The sequence below is a fragment of the Leptonotus elevatus genome, chromosome 5, assembly GCF_054856555.1.
Source record: "Leptonotus elevatus isolate MCC_2025b chromosome 5, RoL_Lele_1.0, whole genome shotgun sequence".
Taxonomy (NCBI): domain Eukaryota; kingdom Metazoa; phylum Chordata; class Actinopteri; order Syngnathiformes; family Syngnathidae; genus Leptonotus; species Leptonotus elevatus.
Window position 1 is genome coordinate 9,724,101 of NC_141243.1, and position 19,785 is coordinate 9,743,885.

The following is a 19,785-nucleotide window of genomic DNA, read 5'->3' on the forward strand; positions in this document are numbered from 1 at the left end:
ATTTTTAATTAGGATATTTGGGCAGCTGTTTCCCACTGGATTCATGCCCGCATGTACTGAGCAGCAGCTATCACAACTCCTCAGAACCAAAACAAGAACAAGTTTTAAATTGACCTTGACATGCAGAGCAGAATGTGGAGCAAAAAAATCCTTATCTTGAGGCGCGCCTTGCCAAAGGATATGTGATTGGTGGAAAACAATCAATAAATTAAAATGTTTCTTCTTTTGTCCTGCCGAGCTGTGAAGAAAGTAGTAAGTAGTGCAATGCAGGCAAACGGGCCTTATCAATGACCAAAATGTGTAAATAAATAAAAAGATTATTTTTGTAATCGTCAGAAAATTATCAACTAATTTCGAATTAAGTGCATGACCGTCACAGAAAATAATCCTACATAATAATCCTACATGTGCGTCGCTGCATATGGAGATCAGCACAATGATTCAAAACAAAACAACAGTGGATTTTTCATGATTTTGGGGTGGCCCACAACCATGTATCCCACTACATTGTCCCCTGCCCAGAACAGATCTCCACATTCAGAACCATCCATCCATCCATCCATTTTCTTAACCGCTTATTCCTCACTAGGGTCGCGGGGGGTGCTGGAGCCTATCCCAGCTGGTTTCGGGTAGTAGGCGGGGCACACCCTGAACTGGTTGCCACTCAATCACAGGGCACCATTCAGAACCAAAGCAAGAGTATTTGGTAAGATGACAATTTTAAAAGTAGTATTTACTTGAAGGTCTTAGCTAATCATTAATGTGATATCTTCACAAATCTGACTTTAACAAAGACAGCAGAAAGTGCAGGAAAGCATTTTTGCTTCCAAAACTAAAATATATGAATTAATTTGAAATTGTATTATTTAGTTAATAAATAGTTTATTTATAGTCAAATTTCTTAATAGTAATAGTTGTCAGGTACATACATGACCATGACGGATGTGGGTGTAGAAACACCCCACTTTTTCAACACCCGCATTCTTTCAGGGAACGATACCCTTTTCCAGTGGTACATGAACGCACCGCGACAACGCCCTTTCTTGCGGTCGGTTGTCTTCTTAGAATCCTATTGGTTGGTTCAAGCGCCAATCAAAAACATTGCGTTCCAGTAATCCCAACCCACGCTGTTTCTATCCATTGGGATTGGGTATGACAGACAGCACGGGCCCACGACTGTAACACATCAAATCCAGAGAAATCACCGCGCCAATCGTTTACTCACTGGATTACGTGATCCACGACATCATAAAGGATTTGTGGCCACGTAGAAGGTAATTTTCGTGTCACTAGTGAGCTCATAATAACCGTTAAATTATCATTTAATCGGGTATGCTTGTTGTTGGCCTGTTGTTTTTTTCCCCCCCAAACATCATTGGCCTTTCATATACGCGTTTTCGGTTTAAAGAGATGGCAAATATTTAAGTCGCTTTAACAACCCCGATGTGCTTAATATTTCACGATATTACCAATCCAGAAAATTGATGCGACTCAAATGTCATGGAGGACGTCACGACATCTCCGCCTCTGCTGCTGACCACTGGCTAATGCTAACCTTGGTGATGCGATGCAATGCGGACTGCCTTTTCTGTGACTTACTATGGAGGATCAAAAGTAACATATATACAATCTATATAATTTGTGCACATGACATCGTCCTCTAAATGTTGAAAAAAAATGTTTTTAAAATTAAAGGTCATCCAAGATAATTTTATTTACTTACGGCGCTTTACACCTTGAACAGGTCAAGAACCACACTCATACAGTTCATAATATACAGTATTCAAAAAACAATTGTCCCCCATATAACAGTGACTTGGCGACAGACAACAAATGCTCTGAATATATAATAGATAAGCATGTGGCATGTGTTGTTGTTTTTTTTGTCACGTCATATTTCTTCGTATATTTAAGGTCCCCAGAGGACTAAAATGGTCCCTTGTAAGAAAAAGAGCTCTCCTGAGCTCTTCTTCTAATACAAGCTATTTGCCACTTTAATTATAATGTGTGCGTGTGCGTGATTATAGTGCCGTTCTTCTGACTCGTTGTGTGCACTGAATAAGTCTGTAAGGTTTTCTTATACTTGACTCTGGTGTGTCTTGGTAATGGAAACTCAGAGACGTTAATGGCCATTACAGACGGGAGCTCCTGTTACACCACCTCATGGTTTCTTTCTCTCCACTGACTTGTAGGTCTGTTCATATCGGATGACATAGTAGGTTTATGGCAAGGCGGGTGCTTGTTAAATCTCCTGAAAGAAACACGCCACTTATTGCATAAAAAAAAACCCCAATAATAATAATGTTCAATATTCGATTAAGCAGTGTGTATAAGAATAATCCTGCGAAAATAATCAATGGCATCTGATGACCTGGGGGGAAAAAAATAAGATTAAAAGTCACAAATAATAATGATATTACCTTGGGCAGCGCTGTTTTGAGCATTTTTTTTTTAGCAGTCTTGTGCTTAAACATAGCAGATATTTTTTGTATTCGTTTCATGGTCTAATTTGCTATTATAGGAAAAAAGAAAACGCCGCCTGGCATTGCCAAATACTGTCATAATTCAGATAGGGACACTACTCCTAACCCTGCCAGGTTTCATGTTCTTCCTTCGGGAAATAATATTTAATAAAATTTTTAACATATAGCGATAATAGGTGGCAAATGTAGCCCAAGCCTCCAAAAGAGACAATCTCAATCGCTTAATGTGAATAAGCGTAATGCCGTTTTTGTCTGAAAACTGATAGGATTGTCACCACATAATTCATGTACACATCTTTACTCATGCCCACTTCATCTTCTGAAAATATTAAAACGATCAATTCAATGCTTTGGATATTATGGACGTTGGTAAGCCTTTTCCTCTTCATATGCACTCATAGAGAATAAACATTTATGTCACTTAATGTATGAACTACAACCAATTGTTGTGTACATCTATATTCATGCCCACTTATTCATCTGAAAATAGTCAAATTATCGCGCCGGTATTTTGAATTTTCTGAATATTAAGTGTCCTCCGATCCAAAGAAAATTATTCGACAGAAAAATGTGCCTTTGTAGATGTTCTAGGGTTAAATGCTTAAAGAGCTACAGAGAAGAGGAAGGAAGGAAGGACTGATTGAGTCTAACAGCTTCACACACTGGACTGAATGTCCTCTTGCTAGTGATGTCAGAGCACTGGCATTTTCACACACACACGCCCACTCACACACACACACGCGCGCGCGCGCACGCACACACACACACACGTCTGTGAACTTACTTTTGTCCTAAAGCATCCGGTCGTCCTCTAGTTCCCATTCAAAGGTCGGGATCAGGATTGTGGCTCATGTTTCAGAATATCAACGCATACCCGAAAAAGTGATTTATTTTTCTCTCATATGTACCCGCAGTTTCATTTATTGTGTTGCACATCTGAAATGGTAAATAGACTGCTTTTTATACCTAAGTAGCTGCACAATATGGTGCCCTTTTTCTTTGGTGCTTTTATTTCCACTGGTTCCAAAAGATGGACCACCGTGGTCACATGAGTCACATGGCGGCCCACGAATGGTCAGCATATCCAGATTTTATTTATTCTAGGGCTCGGGAAGACGTTATTGCATGGACACAGCCGCCCTTTTTTAAGTGAGTGGACTTTGTGTTTATTACTCGGACGTGCCCACTCTGTTTTTCTGCTCTGTTAACTTCTTATTTTGCCAGCAAATTTTAAGTAACGTTATATGTTGCATTATGGGGTGCCACACTGCCTCACATGATCGCAAAAGGGGGTAAAAAAAAAAAGAATGGCTGAAGAATTCACTACTCTTCTGCTTGGCGGGAGAAAGTTTGCATGATGGTAAAGGCCTACAAATCATGTAGATTGTAGAAAACAGACTGTCCAAAGTTTGGGATCATTCATGCAGCATGTTTATGGCAATTCGAGATTTGAGCACATAGTTGTGATCTAAACATCAATTGTAGGTAATTTAATATAGTCTATCATCACTACACTGTATTTATATTTGTAGTGGCTGTAGCCTGATGTTGGCATGAAAGTGGTGGAAACGTATTCGTGTTGAATTGTGTTTTGGAACCAACAATTGGAGTTGGCTGTGTATGTTGTTGTTGTTGTTGTTTTTTCCCCAAAATAAAAGCCAATTGCTTAGTCTCCTTAACAGGCCTTTCATTCCCGTTATGCATTATTTCTTATTGTTGTTTAATAATGCACCAGCTTTTGCCATGCAGGTACTTAATCAATAACATTAAAAACACTCTATTCTAAAAATGTTTGATAGCTGCAACCCTAAATTATTCCTTAAGTGGGGCCATCTTTTCACACTTACAAGACTTTAAAAAAAAAGGGAAAAGAAAAAAAGAAGAAGTCACTGTGCATTTGTCTTTATACTTAAGAGTGAGTATTTTGTAGGTGAGCAAATCACAAGTTAACCAGTGCTCAGGACTGGATTGTGTTCACTTTTTATCATAAACAACTAAATGGATAGCTGATGTGAAGGCAAAAAGGGATATATATATATATATATATATATATATATATATATATATATATATATATATATATATATATATATATTCATATTTTAAAAGTCATTTTTCTTATGGTTCCCTGTTTTATATTGAGTAATTTGTATATTAAAAAAAAATGTAAATAAATTCGACCAAGTGAGTTGAAGTTCTGTGGTGTGGGGCTTCCGGGCTGGAATGAAAAGGCTGGAAACTCTTTTAGGTGGTCACAACAAGGTCTTACTGTTGTCCTGTTTTTCTTAGAAAGAAACTGGACAAAAAGACCTTTAAACAAATTTGGGTTCTGAGAAATGTTTGCAGTCCTGCACTTTACACAGCATTTCGACATATTTTCCCGTAGCTTTGGGGACAAAAAAAAAAAAAGACAAAGTCTGAGGTGTTGAGGCGAGGATAAAGTCTTGTCTAAAATGGGAACACTGCTGGCATACAGATGAAGCTCCCGGCTTGGTTTTTAAGTGCCGACCACGTTCTCGTAATTGCCTCATCTGTGGTCGCATTTATCGCTGCTGGCCTGCAAACAAGTATTGATTTGTACGCGCGTATGCGGCTTTTAGAGCTATCAGTTTCTTGGGTGTATTTCCCAGAATCTGCCCATTGTCTAGCTTCCAATCACTGGACCTACAGCTCATATGTGGTGGGGGCTGGAAGGCGTATTCAGCTTCAGGATCTTTTTACGTGGGGGGGCCACCAAGCTTGCAACCAGTTCAAAAACCATCGTGGTGCTGACACGCGTGTGGGGAAACAATGAGTCCAGACAGCTGTATTTATGTGAAGCTATGACTTTGTATTTGTATCAAACCATATCAACTGGAAGTATTTTAGATGGAATAAATGACAAGCTCATCATTTTTAAGTCAAAGTGTAGGCACGGTGTGTGTTGCAATAATGGATTGAATAATACTACCTGCGTGTTTTCTTTTTGTCACGCGTGTCCAAGCTTGTCCAATTCGGAAACTGAAGCACCTGTGTTGCAGTTGAACAGAACACATCCGAGAATTGGTTACACAAACACACAGGTTCTTCAAGTTCATGGCTTTAAATATGGCACCCTCCCGAATGCTTTAGCACCAATTTGGTTATCCTACCTTTTCCAGCTGGACTGTGTAGTGCATTTTTAGCAATTATTGACATGACTCTTAAGCCAAACTGAAATGTGGTGTTGACCTTGTTGATGAACTTGACTTGCAGTATATGACTGTATGGGATTCTTACAGGGGGAAAAATCATGCCCCCTTTTTTTTTTTTTTTTTTCAGTAGAGGAGTATTATTTTGTGTTTTAACATTATTATTATTATTTTTTTAAACTTCTTTGGACCATGTGTTAGCTAAAAATGCTAATGGGATTTTGGAAAGAAGACTGCTCTGTAACTTTCCATAAGCTGATGCATGAATAGGTCCCAAAGAAGAACGGTTTTCTTTATTGAATACGCACTCACAACGTAATAATATTCCGTTTTGAGTCCCACTGTAAACATAAAAGTAAACACATTAGGTGCTTTGAACATTATGCTGCTCTCTGGAAGCAAGGTATTGGAAACACTTCAGTATACTGCTGTCTAGTTATTGTGGGAAAAAAAAAATACACAGTGTTTTTTGCTTTGTGTTGAGAGCCAAAATTTGAGTCACAAGTGAGCTTCAGTGCCCCTGCTCGAGTGAAGTGGAAAAAAATGAGACGATTTACAAGTAGAGATTCAGAATCCAGCTCCTGACTTCGCTTCATTAGGCCACGCCCCTTAAAAACACACACATTCTACAACAATTTGCTTTCTTTATGTTCTTTTTCATTATGTTTAGATTTTTTTTTTTACTGCACAATTTTTACTGTGATGTTTTTATAATCTTCATACAAGAAATCTACAAAATAGAAAAAAAAACTAATACTAAAACAAATAAAAACGATGAATAGAAACTAACACAGCTGCTCTGAATACGAATTAAAACTAACTACATTTTAAAATAACAAAACGGAATAAAAACTAACTATGATGAAAATTCCAAATCTATTATAACCCTGCTTGGCATAGGATATATATACCCATGCAATTTTGCTGCAGATGAGTCAAAGGTGCACATCCGGGAACATATTTTCACTCTTTGGAGTTGTGGCAAAGTAGGACAGCACCATATCTAGTAGCGGGAGCTGCGATGAAAAGCATGTACTGTGAAATACCGCCACCTTCTGGACTGGAGAGCAACAGTATCACTTGGCATGCATATCTTTTTTTATTAGTAAAAGGACATAGACTTGAGGTCTGTGCTATATAATTTTGGATCGAGACCTTGTTGCGCAAGTGTGCACATATTGTGACCAATGTATTTTTGTGCTGTGGCTTGGTTTATCCTTCAGGTTGGTACATGCGCTGTTGGAGGGATGGCTCTTCCAGTAAGGATAAGATAGAGTTGACGTGCGGGAAGAGCAGGCGGTCGTTTCTCAAAAATCCAGCTCGTTCAAAACAAACGATCTTGTGCATATAAATGGCTTCACTGAACTAAATGTCCGTATCTGTGTATTTTTATGCTCTCGCAGGGTGCTCTGCCAACAGCATGGTGCTGCCATAGTGCAACGGCCCACAAACAGTCCCTCGCCATGCCTCAATTACAAGCCAGCTGCTGGCCTGTCTGGCTCATCTGTTGCCTCCTTTCAGTGGTACACACTCATGCACAAAATGGTAGGAATCTTCCATCACATCGGGCTGAACTTGCGCAATACCAGCAAAAGATTCAGGCTTTTGTTTGTTGTCTCATTTCTCTTCTCAGACCTGACCGTACCCCATCAGGTAAAACTGGCACCCAATATGAATGCGCAGCAAATGTCCATTTCCTGGCTGGGAGGCAGCGCCACGACGTTTGATGCCATCGTCCTCAGGACGGAACTCAATGAAACCGTCTTCTATGTGAGGGATATTCTCTTTTTCTGAATTCTTATTTTGAATTATGTTGCCAGAGTCTCATTCTAGAGTAGATACCCTACGAGTGGCAATCAGTCCAAGATGTACCCTGCCTCTCAAAATGTATTTTTTTTTTTTTTACTACCATTTTAAGTTGCGAGCACACCGCAGTAATTTGTTACTATAATGTTTTAGGACTCGCTGCATGCGACTCTAAACCAGACGACTGGTCGGTACGAGTGGAATTGGACCTCAGCAGAACCTCTCGAATGTACCTCCTTGTCTGTCCAAATCCGCTCCAGGGAGGGGACGGTGACGAGTGAATGGAGCGACGCGCAAATCCTCCAAGGTCAATCCTCTCTGCTCGAATACACCAAACATGATCTATTTATACTTTTCCACCCTTTGAACGATTCTCTTCCTCTTATAATTTTTCCTTCTTCAGGAAACGATCTGCCCACCAATGAGAAGTTCCAGATGTACCCCCAGGATAGAATCGTGCGTGCGGGTGACAGCACCACCTTCTGCTGCATTGTGGCGGAAGGGCGGATCTTCGGTTCGATGCATTACGGCAACGCAGCCGTGAACGCCACACGGCTGAGTCGGCGGAGTTACAGCGTCACAGTAACTCATCAGGCTCCGTCAAACAGGACAGGGAGCAATGTCATCTGCAAGAACAAGGAAAATAACAAACTGTCGGGAGCCGTGGTCTTTGTTGGATGTAAGTTTACCAACGTGTAATTGCACATCCGCTGCAGTAGGTGGCAGTGTTGCTCTCATTGTCAATGTGTGTAAAGATATTAGCTCCTCTGTAGAGGTGTACTTACAACAATTTTATTTCATACAGCAATGGGAGAATTGCCCGCCATCTTTGTGGAATTTTCTTAACTCTTTTACCGCCGAAAACGTTTAATGACGTATATTAAAATCCAAATGAATCCCGCCAAAAGCTTTAATTGACGTTTACTACGTTTTTTTTTTTCAATAGGCGGTGGACGTGCCTACTCAATGGACTTGTGAAATCACAAACGCCCACTAACTATGGCCACCAGATGGCAGCATTGTATCTCTTTTCAAAGGGCTCCCAATAGTATGGAATTACACTGAAACATGACCAATCTGATTAAATTGAATGTTTTCAAGGACGACGTGAATGATCAAAGCCTTTGTCACATTAAATCTATTCACAGAGTGTCACTAAACAAAAAATATTAGTGTCATAAAGTCACTGTTGGGAAGAAAATGTATCTTTTCACAAAAAGCTTGTTTTCTCCTTATCTTTTCAATTCTCACAAAATGTCACTTAAAAATTACCGAAGAACAAAATAAGAAATATACTTTTGTTTTCTAATGAAAGAATGAAACGCGATCTTTCATTTGGTACCCACCATGTTTATGTAGTCAAAGTACACAATATTATTTTTATTTTATTCTTGAAAGATTAGTTAAAATGCTCGAAAATTAGCTGGCACTGTCGGGGTTGTTTTTTGGATAACGTGTGGCAGTAAAAAGAGTTTTAAAAACAAAAAAACGACCATGGAATGAGCACTTCAAATGCCTCTAAAATCCTCCATAAGAAATAATTTCACATTTGTGCTAGTTAAGTTGAATTTTTGGAGCAAGTGTTAAGTCTTGGTAATTTTGTCCCGTTGCCTGTATGAGCTATTGGTGGATATTTTTAACTTCAACTTGTTAGCCAATCAGAAAAAAAGCGGTTCCCCAAGTAGAAGACAAAAGGGTCAAGGCGCGAATGCTGAGAAATTATTAAATTAAATAATTAATCATAAAAAAAATAATTAAATAAATGATCCTATTTGAAGGTGTTTTTCCCCCCCGGCACAAAAAAAAAATCAGTTTTTCCATAACCAATCGTCTGATTATCCATTGGTGCGTCGTGCTCAGGTTAAAGTGGCCGTTCCACCCAGACTCGGCATCTTTCCCCGTTTCTACTTCTTACTTTACTATTATTTCCCCAGATCCTCCTCTACTCAGTGATTTTCATTGCGAAACTCGAGATTTGACGTCGGCCGTGTGCCAGTGGAAAGAAGTGCGAGACACACGTCTCTACGGCAAGCGAAGAAGAACAATTTACTCGCTGAACGACAGGTACTTTGCATGTGTGTGATATCGCAAACATCAAATTTGAAGCAACGTTCGTCCAGCGAAAAAAAAAACAGTGTAGTTGGCCTCCAAAATGACACTTATTTTGTCTCAACCAAACGGCAGTTCACTGTCTAATATGATTCATTTTACTTTTGTAGGAAATGTGAGGAGGCCACCTTGGTCGAAAATTTGAGGACGTGCAGTGCAGCGCAGTGGGAGGGGAACTGGACGCTGGAAGCTGTGAATCCTCTCGGACGGGACAGCGTGTTGGATTCAGCTGAGATCCGACACAGAGGTGAGTGGCTCGGCCTCACCTCATTGCGAAACACAGTAATGAGTTTTTAACTCATTCACTGCCATTGACGGCTATTGACGTCAAAAATTAATTTGAACTATTTCTATTAGTTAAAAAAAAAAATCCACTTTTGTTAACAGTATGAAAACCTAGAAATGTTTTTTATTGTACATTTAGAACAGGTATAAAATGTATGATTAAACGTGAGTTAGCTATTGAAGTCATGCGATTAATTACAATTTAAAAAATGTAATCGCCTGACGCAATTTAAAAAAAGAAAATATTAAAAATTAGGAGCATCGGGCGATTACATTTTTTAATCGTAATTAATTGCATGACTTCACGAGTTAACTCATGATTAATCACACATTTTATATCTGTTCTAAATGTACAATAAAACAATATATAGGTTTTCATACTCTTGTTAACAAACATTTTTAAACTAATAGAAATAGTTCAAATGAATATTTGACGTCTATAACCGTCAATGGCAGTGAATGACTTAACTGTTAAAATTCTAAAGGTAAAATGCAAATGTAACTAAATTCAATTTTTCATCCCAGTGTACCCGGTGGCACCTGCGAACCTGAGCGCTGTCGTCAATGCTTGGAATGCCACCTTGCTGTGGAATTGGGATTATAACAGATATATTTCCCTGCCGCTTGTCTGCCAGGTGGAGCTCAGGTCAGATGGCAACAAAGCAAAGGTCAGTTACTTCCTTTGCCCAGTAACATTGTTTTTTTTCATGTTCAATAATGTGGTCTTACAAGTGTTAAAAATGTTGTACGTGTCCAGCGCACCTTCACAGGGGTCGGTCTGATGACGGTGCGACTTTTGGAGCTTTATCCCAATGAGGAGTACAACATTAAAGTCCGATGTGGTGCCCAGCAGAATTTCTGGAAGTGGGGAAACTGGAGCCAACCCCTTACTATCAAAACAAATATGGATGGTAAGGATGAATGTATGGTTTGAATACCTTTATTTACTGTAAATCCATTTAACTGCATTTACATTTTTTTATATTTGACAATTAAAAGGTGTGAACTTGCTAACTAGGGGTGTGCCAAAAAATCTATTCTTATTTAGTACGATTCAGAATCGATTTTAAATGTCCCCAAATTGATTTTATTTAAATTATTTTATACTGTCTTCCCTTTTGTTTGTGTGTGCCTTTATTGGGAGCGCTGTTCATGTTGTACCCTATTTGGCCACTTAGAGGCAGTGTGGTTCCACGCGGTCTGATACACTGTTAAGTTGTAGCCACATTAGAGAGTAGAAGGAAAAAGTCAAAATCAAGTTATTCCAATAAAAGTTGTTTTTTTTGCAGCGTGGAGCCGTTCTTTTGAGTGATAAAAGCGCCACGAGTAGCGCATTAATTAGCATTAGCGAGTCAGACTGGAGTAGATCATTACGATTACTTGAACATCTTTAAATTGAAGCAAAAATCATTGTCAATCAAATAATTTTGAATAAAAAAGCGTTCTTAATCGAAAATCGATTCTGAATCGAATCGCACACCCAAGAAATCGGAATCTAATTGAATCGTGAGACATTCAAAGACCCCTATTGCTAACCATCATTTCAATTTCCATCACAGTTCCAGATCAGCTTGATGTGTGGATGCATATCAACAATGACAACTCCGGTCAGATCATTTGGAAGGTGATTTAAAAAATATATGTAATTTATGTATTATTTAAGTGAGTTCATATGCATATTCATATATTCAAAATTAACCATGTTTGCTCCTTAAGTTTTTAGTTTTCCAATGAATGCTACAATGATCATTTGCACTTTCAAAAAAAAAAAAAAGTTACATATCAATTGGACATTTTATTCATGTAACGAATGCTGTAATTGAAGAAAAAGATAAATAATTCAGCAAAGTATTAATTTGGGGGTTTGTCATACACATGTAGCCAACTGATTTTTTTTTACTTGTACAAGGTTTTATGATTTAAAAAAAAAAGGTTTGAAATAATATATTGTGATATCATTGTTTTTACTTTAATTGACCTGTGTTGACTGTCTAAAGCCACTGTAACAGCTAGGTATGAATTAGTCTGCACTAGGTAACCAAGTTTCTATCCCATAATCACCTGAAATGGCAAATTAAACGAAACCTCTCTTCCTTTTACAAAACCTTGCCCCTCTTTAGCCTCTAACAGCCCGAGAAAGCCACGGTCCCATCACGTCTTACGAAGTGACGCTCTGGAGCCCCGAAGAGAACCTGCAGCACACTGAAACGCTCCCTCCAGACACTTTCATGCTGCCAATCAACCTCACACGAATCTCCGCCTTCACCAACGACAACCAAGTCATGGCTGCTGTCGTTGCCAAGAACGCTGCTGGGGATTCGCTGCCCGCAAGTGTTACCATACCTCTACGTGTCGCAGGTGGGTCACAGCTCGGAGGGCGGCGTATGTGTACAGATTTAACTCTTTCAATACACTTAAGCAAGCTAATGCGATCAATGAAAAGAGATTCTGTCTTGATATTTTAAGTATCACACAAAAAATGAAATTCGGATTAAGAATGTCTGAGAAAATCTAATAAAAAAAAATGTATCTATTTTTTTATTTTATTTTATTTTTCTACTAGAGAGGTGCCAGAGGGTGGTCTATATGGACACAGGTTTCCCCCTGGCCTGGCAGGATGACACCAACTCCAGCTGCGGTTATGTCATAGAGTGGCACGACGCCCACTGCCAGCAGGACTGCCACGTGGAGTGGGTCAAGGTGGCAACGGGGAACACAAATACTTCCATTGAGTCAGGTACTTTAAGCGACATGAGCTTTGAGAGAGGGGAAGTGTCCACACCCCTCTAATAATTGGCATGTTTACAATATATCATTCACATTCAAACTCTCATTACGTGGGAGCCAGCACACATTCATCAACATTTAAAGTGCCTGTGATTTACCACTATTACTGGTAGATTGTAGTTGTTCTAGTAGGCTTTTGCTGACAATGTTTACCTTTCAATCAAGAAGTATGGGGGGTGCACTTGTAAAACATACACGAACCAACATTTCTTTTACAAAAACGTGCTGTTCGAGTCAATAATGGAAGCGGATATAGGGATTATACAAACCCAATATTTATAATTAAAATCCTTAGAATGTAATCAATTGATGGAATATTACCGCCTCAAAATTATGTATAAAGCCCATCACCAAATTTGACCAAATAACTTGCGAAATAGATTTATTTTTAAAATAGAAAGTGAGTACAAATTAAGAGGAATTGATTTTTTTTCTAAACCAAAGTATAGAACAAAACAAAAAGAAAGATGTATTTCAATCCAGGAGGTCAGTCTATGGAATTAAATATAACAAAAATGAAACGCATGATATTAATATGTAGCAGTTAACTAGGTTATTGCATTTATTTGGTAAAATTGTAAAACGGTTATTTTGTGTAAGTGTAACTTGACCATAGCTGTCATTCATTTTGTGTTAATTAGAGGCAAATGTTATATGTTTTGCTTCTTTCTGCCCCCTTTCATCTCTCTCTCTTTTTTTTAAAGAATGAAATAAATAAATTAAAGAATGCCATGCTTGGACCTGGGGCCTTAGACAAGTTGGAAGAAATTATGAACAGTTAAAATCTGTCAGTTTTAGGGCTGGGAATCTTTGAATGTCTTTCGATTCGATTCCGATTTTTGGGTCTGCGATTCGATTCAGAATCAATTTTCGGTTAAGAATGATTTTTGATTCAAAATGATTTGACTGACAATGATTTTTGCTTCAATTTATAGATGTGCAAAGAATCGTAATGATCTACTCCAGTCTGACTCGCTAATGCTAATTAGCGCGCTACTCGCGGCACTTTTACCACTCGAAAGAACGGCTCCACGCTGCAAAAAAAACAACTTTTATTGGAATTACTTGATTGTGACTTTTTCCTTGTACTCTCTAATGTGGCTACAACGTAACAGTGTATCAGACCGCGTGGAACCACACTGCCCCTAAGTGGCCAAATTGAGTACAACATGAACAGCGCTCCCAATAAAGGCACACACAATCAAAGGCAAGACAGTATAAAATAATTGAAATAAAATCGATTTTGGGACATTTATAATCGATTGTGAATCGTACTAAATGAGAATCGATTTTTGGGCACACCCCTAGTCAGTTTTATTACAAAACCTCCAGGGTTCTCATAGAACGCAAAATACAATGTCAAGAAAATCCAACTGAACAGCTGAAATGTATTTGGGGTTATTTACAGACACAACCTGGGTTGGAATGTCATGTGACCTTTGCATTTGATTAAACACTCCTGAAGCTGGCTTTCATTGTTACGTTTGGGGATTTTTACTTTCAAACCAACTTCAATAACAATAACAATCTCTTATCCCTTCGTCAGTCAACTTCCAGCCAGGTGTGAAGTACAACATCTCCCTGTTCAGCTGCTCCTCAGAGCTGCTGCAGTGCTGGCAGGGCTACATGCAAGAACTGGGTAAGTAGCACCAACCTTTCTTCTTTTTTTTTTTTTTTTGCCACCGAAGCAGCATTTCTTTTCAAAATGCCGTTGACTTTCAAACGACCTTCATACTTTCCTCACTCAAGCTCCCGCCAGAGCCGTCCCGCACCTGCTCATCAGTCAGCAGGACTCGGACGTTCTCTTGACGTGGGAAGCCATGCCGGAGGCCAGCAGGAGAGGTTACATCTTGGGCTACAACGTTTACCTCAGAAGTGACTCCCAGCTTATGCTACTCGGTATATACCGGCCTTTTCTAACAGTCGAGCAGTGTTTGAGTGCATCAACATTACCGCTACATCCTCTTGTGCTCTTTCTTTCTACCGTGTTCCCCATCTTGTCCGTCCTCGCAGCCAATCTATCGGGAGAAGGAAGCAGGAAGTACACGGTTAAGGGTCTCTCCAAGGGCTCCTATAAATTCACGGTTAAAGCATACACTTCAGCAGGCGAGGACACAGGCGCCACCACCTCCATCACAGTGGAGCAGTTAGGTATGTGCACCCTCTAAATACTTGCGATTACTCCCTGTGAATATACTTATGCAGTAGTAGGGGTGTGGCAAAAAAAATCGATTCTCATTTAGTGCGATTCAGAATTGATTTTAAATGTCCCAAAATCGATTTTATTTAAATTTTTTATACTGTCTTGCCCTTGTTTGTGTGTGCCTTAATTGGGAGCACTGTTCATGTTGTACACGATTTGGCCACTTAGGGGCAGTGTGGTTTCACGTGTTCTGATACACTGTTAAGTTGTAGCCACATAGAAGCAAAAAGTCATGATCAAGTCCAATAAAAGTGTTTTATTTTTTATTTTTTATTTTTTTTGCAGTGTAGGAAGACCATATGTCGATCAGTAATGTTAAGATGCTTCTCTGTATACATTCCTGAAGTGTTTTGTATGAATAGTCGTTCTTTCGAGTGATAAAAGTGCCACGAGTAGCGCGCTAATTAGCATTAGCGAGTCAGACTGGAGTAGATCATGACAATTCTTTGCATATCTATAAATTGAAGCAGAAATCATTGTCAAGTCATTTTGAATCTAAAATCGTTCTGAATCGAATCGCAGGCCCAAAAATCAGAATCGAATCGAATTGTGAGACTCCCAGCCCTATTATGCAGTCATTTATCCTATGTTCTCTTCCTTCAAGCTGATTGGCTCATCCTGGAAATGCTGTCATCTCTTGGATCTCTCGCATTATTGCTATCCATTGTCACCTTCCTTTGCTATAAGAAACGAAAATGGTGAGTCAGCGCACCTTTTATTTGAGCATGTGACATGATTAATGCTAAAGTGATGTTTTTATTTTGACACACTAACATTTTTCCGTTGTTGTTCTCATCAGGGTAAAGACGGCCTTCTATCCAGACATACCGCAGCCCAAATTGAACGACGACTGGACCAGGACACAGGTACGTGTCAGTAAATGTATGGCCACAATTTTGAGTACACTCGTACTTTCTATTTGTATATTAACGTTTTTACATATTTTACATTAATCTCGTAACACACCAATCTTATTCTGTTATATGAATGGCAACAAATGGATACATGGGTTATTTGTACCTTTTTATATCTTTGTGTTGAATTTTTCTGTTACTGGCATAGATAGCAAAACTTTATGATCTTTCATGACACACTAGTGTGCTGTGTTTGTGAATGACTGATCTAAACAAGAGTTCTTAAAGCGGAAGTCAAACCCCCCCCAAAAAAAAAATTTCTTGACAATAATAATGTTCAATACACTTAGTCTAAAATCCATTCTGAATAAGGTTGCGTTCAAGGAATATCAATTAAGCAGCAACATCCACTTTAAAAAAAAAAATCAATTTCAGGGGGCGGCCATTTTGCCACTCGCTGTTGAGTAAAAATGACATCACGGTTGCTTAAGGCGAAGGTAGGCCTAACACCCAATCATGGCTCAGCTTACGAACGTCACATGACCAAACTCAGAAAACAGGTGAGCTGGGATTGGTCGTTTATCTGAGCCCTGAGCAACTGTGATGTCATTTTCAGTTGACAACAAGTGGCAAAATGGCCGCCCCCTGAGATGGACAGGTGGATTTTGCTGCTAAATTCAAAATCCACAAATGATGATGACTGATTTATACTAACTGTAAATAAACTACAATAATAAACGTGGCACTAATCACTGACAATTTGTAATGCAGGTCTATATGTATTTTTATTTTTTTTAACTATTCTGCAACTCGCTTCCATCTTCGATCATTGATTGACTGAACCCGACAGGGTCCGCTGGATGTGAGGCCATCGCCCCACAACCTGGTCCATGTTGTCGAGAAGCCCGAATTGGACTCCCTGAAAGAAGTGCTGGTGGTCATTCCCGAAGAGGATGAGGAGGAGGAAGAGGATCAGATGATCGGAGACGGGCCACTCGACACGGATGAGCCAACGTCGTTACGCTACTACAACCGAATGATCGACGAGCGCCCCATAAGGCCGCGTTATCCGGACTCTTCGGACTCCTCTTCGTCATCAATGGACTCCGGGCAAACCGATGTGACTTACACAGGAATCCAAACTTCAGGGTCATGTCTGGTCTTCCACACAGATCAACAGGGTTCCTCTGAGGTTGAAATGGCGGCCGGTGGAGGTGGTTACCGCCCCCAGAGGCAAGCTGCAGCGTCAAGTGACAACTCTTCCCAAGATCCTCAAGCTGCATGCTCCGGAGGCTACAAACCTCAAAGCTCTTGGAATTTGGACTCGCCCGGGGAGGCCGAGGAGCAGGACTGCCTGGCGCCCTGTTTGGGCTCACCCACATCAGTGGCCTCCACGCAGTTCCTCCTCCACGACGGCGAGTCGGAGGAGGACGGCGAAGAGAAACGTCCGCTTTCTACTTCCGCGGCAGGCTGGTTCACCAACCTGCTGTCCTCTGCAAAACCATGATATCCTCTCATGAGAAGCTGCCCGGCCCGTCAGATGGCCTAGTCCTCTTACATTCATTAGTATTACCAGTGACGTGGATCAAACTGCAGAAAGCTTCATTCGTCAGGCAAAAATGTAATATGTCCATTTGATGTAGCAGTTTGATGGCAGGTAAATAATCATGTTTTCCTCATATAGTGGGCCAGGGGCATTGATTTACTCATTATCATGCTATAAGTGTGCATCCATTAATAAAGCAGAGGCCACTATTTGAGGAAAAATGGCGCACCTATTGGCTTTCTTTGTGACTGTGGGCATTCAGCACTGACGTGTTCCAATGTTGCAGCTTTTAGTTTTTATTAAAAAAAAATTTTATTTTACTCGTGATGTGAATTTAAAAATCCTAGAAAGTAATTTTCAAACCAAACATTTCCATAAGCATTTATTGAAACACTACAAAAGGAATTATTTTTATTTTTATTGTTTTTTACGTTAGATATGAATGGAACATGTCTGTTAATTGTCTTTTGAGTAGCCCTCTCATGAGATGATGTCCTATGCACTTTTAATGAGTCATTATTCTACACACAATCAGAAGGTGATTTATTTTACGCTCTGGAATTGTCTGGATGATGACACTGGTGATATAAGCTAGAGCGTATTCAATTTCATGTACTGAACACATCATGTTACTTTTGTTTACATTTGTCTTGTTTTAATCTGTAGGGTTTTTGTAAATATTTTACAGGCCAGTTTTTTTATTTTTTTTTTTAAATATGTATATCTATAATTAATGTCACATGTACTTTTGCTAGTTAGCGGCTTTCCGTGCAAATATTGAGACTGAACTTTGAGAATCAATCATAGTGTTCCATTTTAATGAATCATTTTAATTTTCACGGACTGCTTTGCTACTCAAATCAACTGGTGTGCATTATGCAAAATGACAGTAGCTCAGAACAGATGAATAATGTATGGGACACCATTTGCAGCATATTGTTGTTTTTAAAAATAATCTGCTTTTATTTTACTTAGGAGAGATTTGCCGTGTCCATATTCCTTTCATGTTATGCCTTTCCACAAATTGTGTCATGCTTCAATTATCCGTTGATATTCATTTGCATATACTGTATGACAGGAAATGTACGCTAATTTCACTCAAGTTTCTCAGTGCCTACAGCTTACAAGCTTTAAGTAAAACTACTGTGACAGGAATAACGTGGCTGGAACTGGATGACTTTGCTGGTCAACTTCTCAGGCGGTCCTTTTCTGACTACTGAGAAAAAATGTCTTCGTTTAGCAATGCTGTTCTTGTTTTACAAGGAATATCGATTGACTGGATTCAATCCAAAAGCTACAGTGGATGGTCGGATGACTATCCAAGCCGATATGAGGTCATATGAAACAGAGGATATAGTTTTGAGAATTTAAACATGGCTGCACATTGTTTTCCCCTTTTAAAGCCTGCATTTCCAATGAGGCAGGGTATGTTACTAGATTTTATTTGTGGCAACAGATAATGTTTTATACTAAACCGTGTGTCATTGTATCAATAGCATTGTTTATGATTTACCCAACAGATCTGAATGTTTTTAGTTAGTAATATTGTGATTGTCTTCCAATGATCGCTTCGTCTGCTTTCACAGCATCTGTGTCAAATTGCTGCCAGACGCTGATGTGGCCTCGAGTAAAGCAGAAAACCGCTTGTGTAAATAATATCAGGGTACGCTTGCTGCTGCACCTTTCCTGATTTGTAAATGCACGGTGTGTAAGCAAACACAACAAAATCACGATACCTTATACGGTTTGAGCTCCCATGGCTTTAAAAACTAACATTGACTAATGCTGTGCATGATTTTATGACTAAATGTGCACCTATAAATGCTTGCATTATTGAAATGCTTTAAATTGTATGATCTGTCAGAGAATAGTATTCTCATGTTTGTAATTCCTGATGATTAGGAGGGAGAATAAAAGGATAGATTATGAAAATGTTGACCCCGCAAACTATGCTTAATGTTAACATCAAGCTGAAATGTTACTCATGTAAAAACAATAATAATAAAAATAAGAATAATTTGTCTGGCTACATGCATGTTATTCCCTCATGTATTTATTGGTTGTTGAGAAAACATTTTGCATAGTCTCGAACAATGGTTGCAAAATCTAAAAATAGCATGTCCCTGTTGACCCTTTGTTTAGCGGTTGCGAATAACAACCGATCCTGCATCTGTGAGTAAAGCTCCATCGCCCTCTGCTCTGGTTGAAGCGCAAATGTGTATAACGGATTCAGGGACAGGTGCCCCGCCTTTTTTCATGAGAGCCTCATCCTGCTGATTAGAGTACTCAACTTTGTTGTCGCGTATCCATGGCGACATGACAACCTGGGATCCTCGACTTGACACCCTTTTTTAAATTAATTCAGTCGCTTTTTATATATATATATATATTTTACGTTTTTTCCATTCAAGGATTTTGTTCAAATAGTCATACGTTTTAAATTTAGTTTTACATTTAAACGTGTAGTTAAATGAGTGGCACCTCGACTTGAACCTGACAAGAAAGAAAACGGTGGCCCCAATGGAAACCTGAAGTAGCACTT

The 19,785-nt window shown here is 39.3% G+C and overlaps 1 protein-coding gene across 1 annotated transcript; it reads left to right on the forward strand.

Annotated features, from left to right (window-relative positions):
- Nucleotides 1-1,140: 1,140 nt before the first annotated feature.
- Nucleotides 1,141-19,262, forward strand: LOC147173622 (leukemia inhibitory factor receptor-like). Its single transcript, XM_086076142.1, has 18 exons — nucleotides 1,141-1,274; nucleotides 7,057-7,198; nucleotides 7,287-7,423; nucleotides 7,613-7,766; nucleotides 7,863-8,138; nucleotides 9,394-9,523; nucleotides 9,679-9,815; nucleotides 10,379-10,521; nucleotides 10,611-10,764; nucleotides 11,413-11,477; nucleotides 11,974-12,211; nucleotides 12,417-12,590; nucleotides 14,187-14,279; nucleotides 14,390-14,539; nucleotides 14,654-14,791; nucleotides 15,448-15,541; nucleotides 15,643-15,709; nucleotides 16,548-19,262. Exons 2-18 carry the CDS (start codon nucleotides 7,117-7,119, stop codon nucleotides 17,202-17,204), a joined length of 2,889 nt encoding a protein of 962 aa, XP_085932268.1. The 5' UTR covers nucleotides 1,141-1,274; nucleotides 7,057-7,116; the 3' UTR covers nucleotides 17,205-19,262.
- Nucleotides 19,263-19,785: the final 523 nt, after the last annotated feature.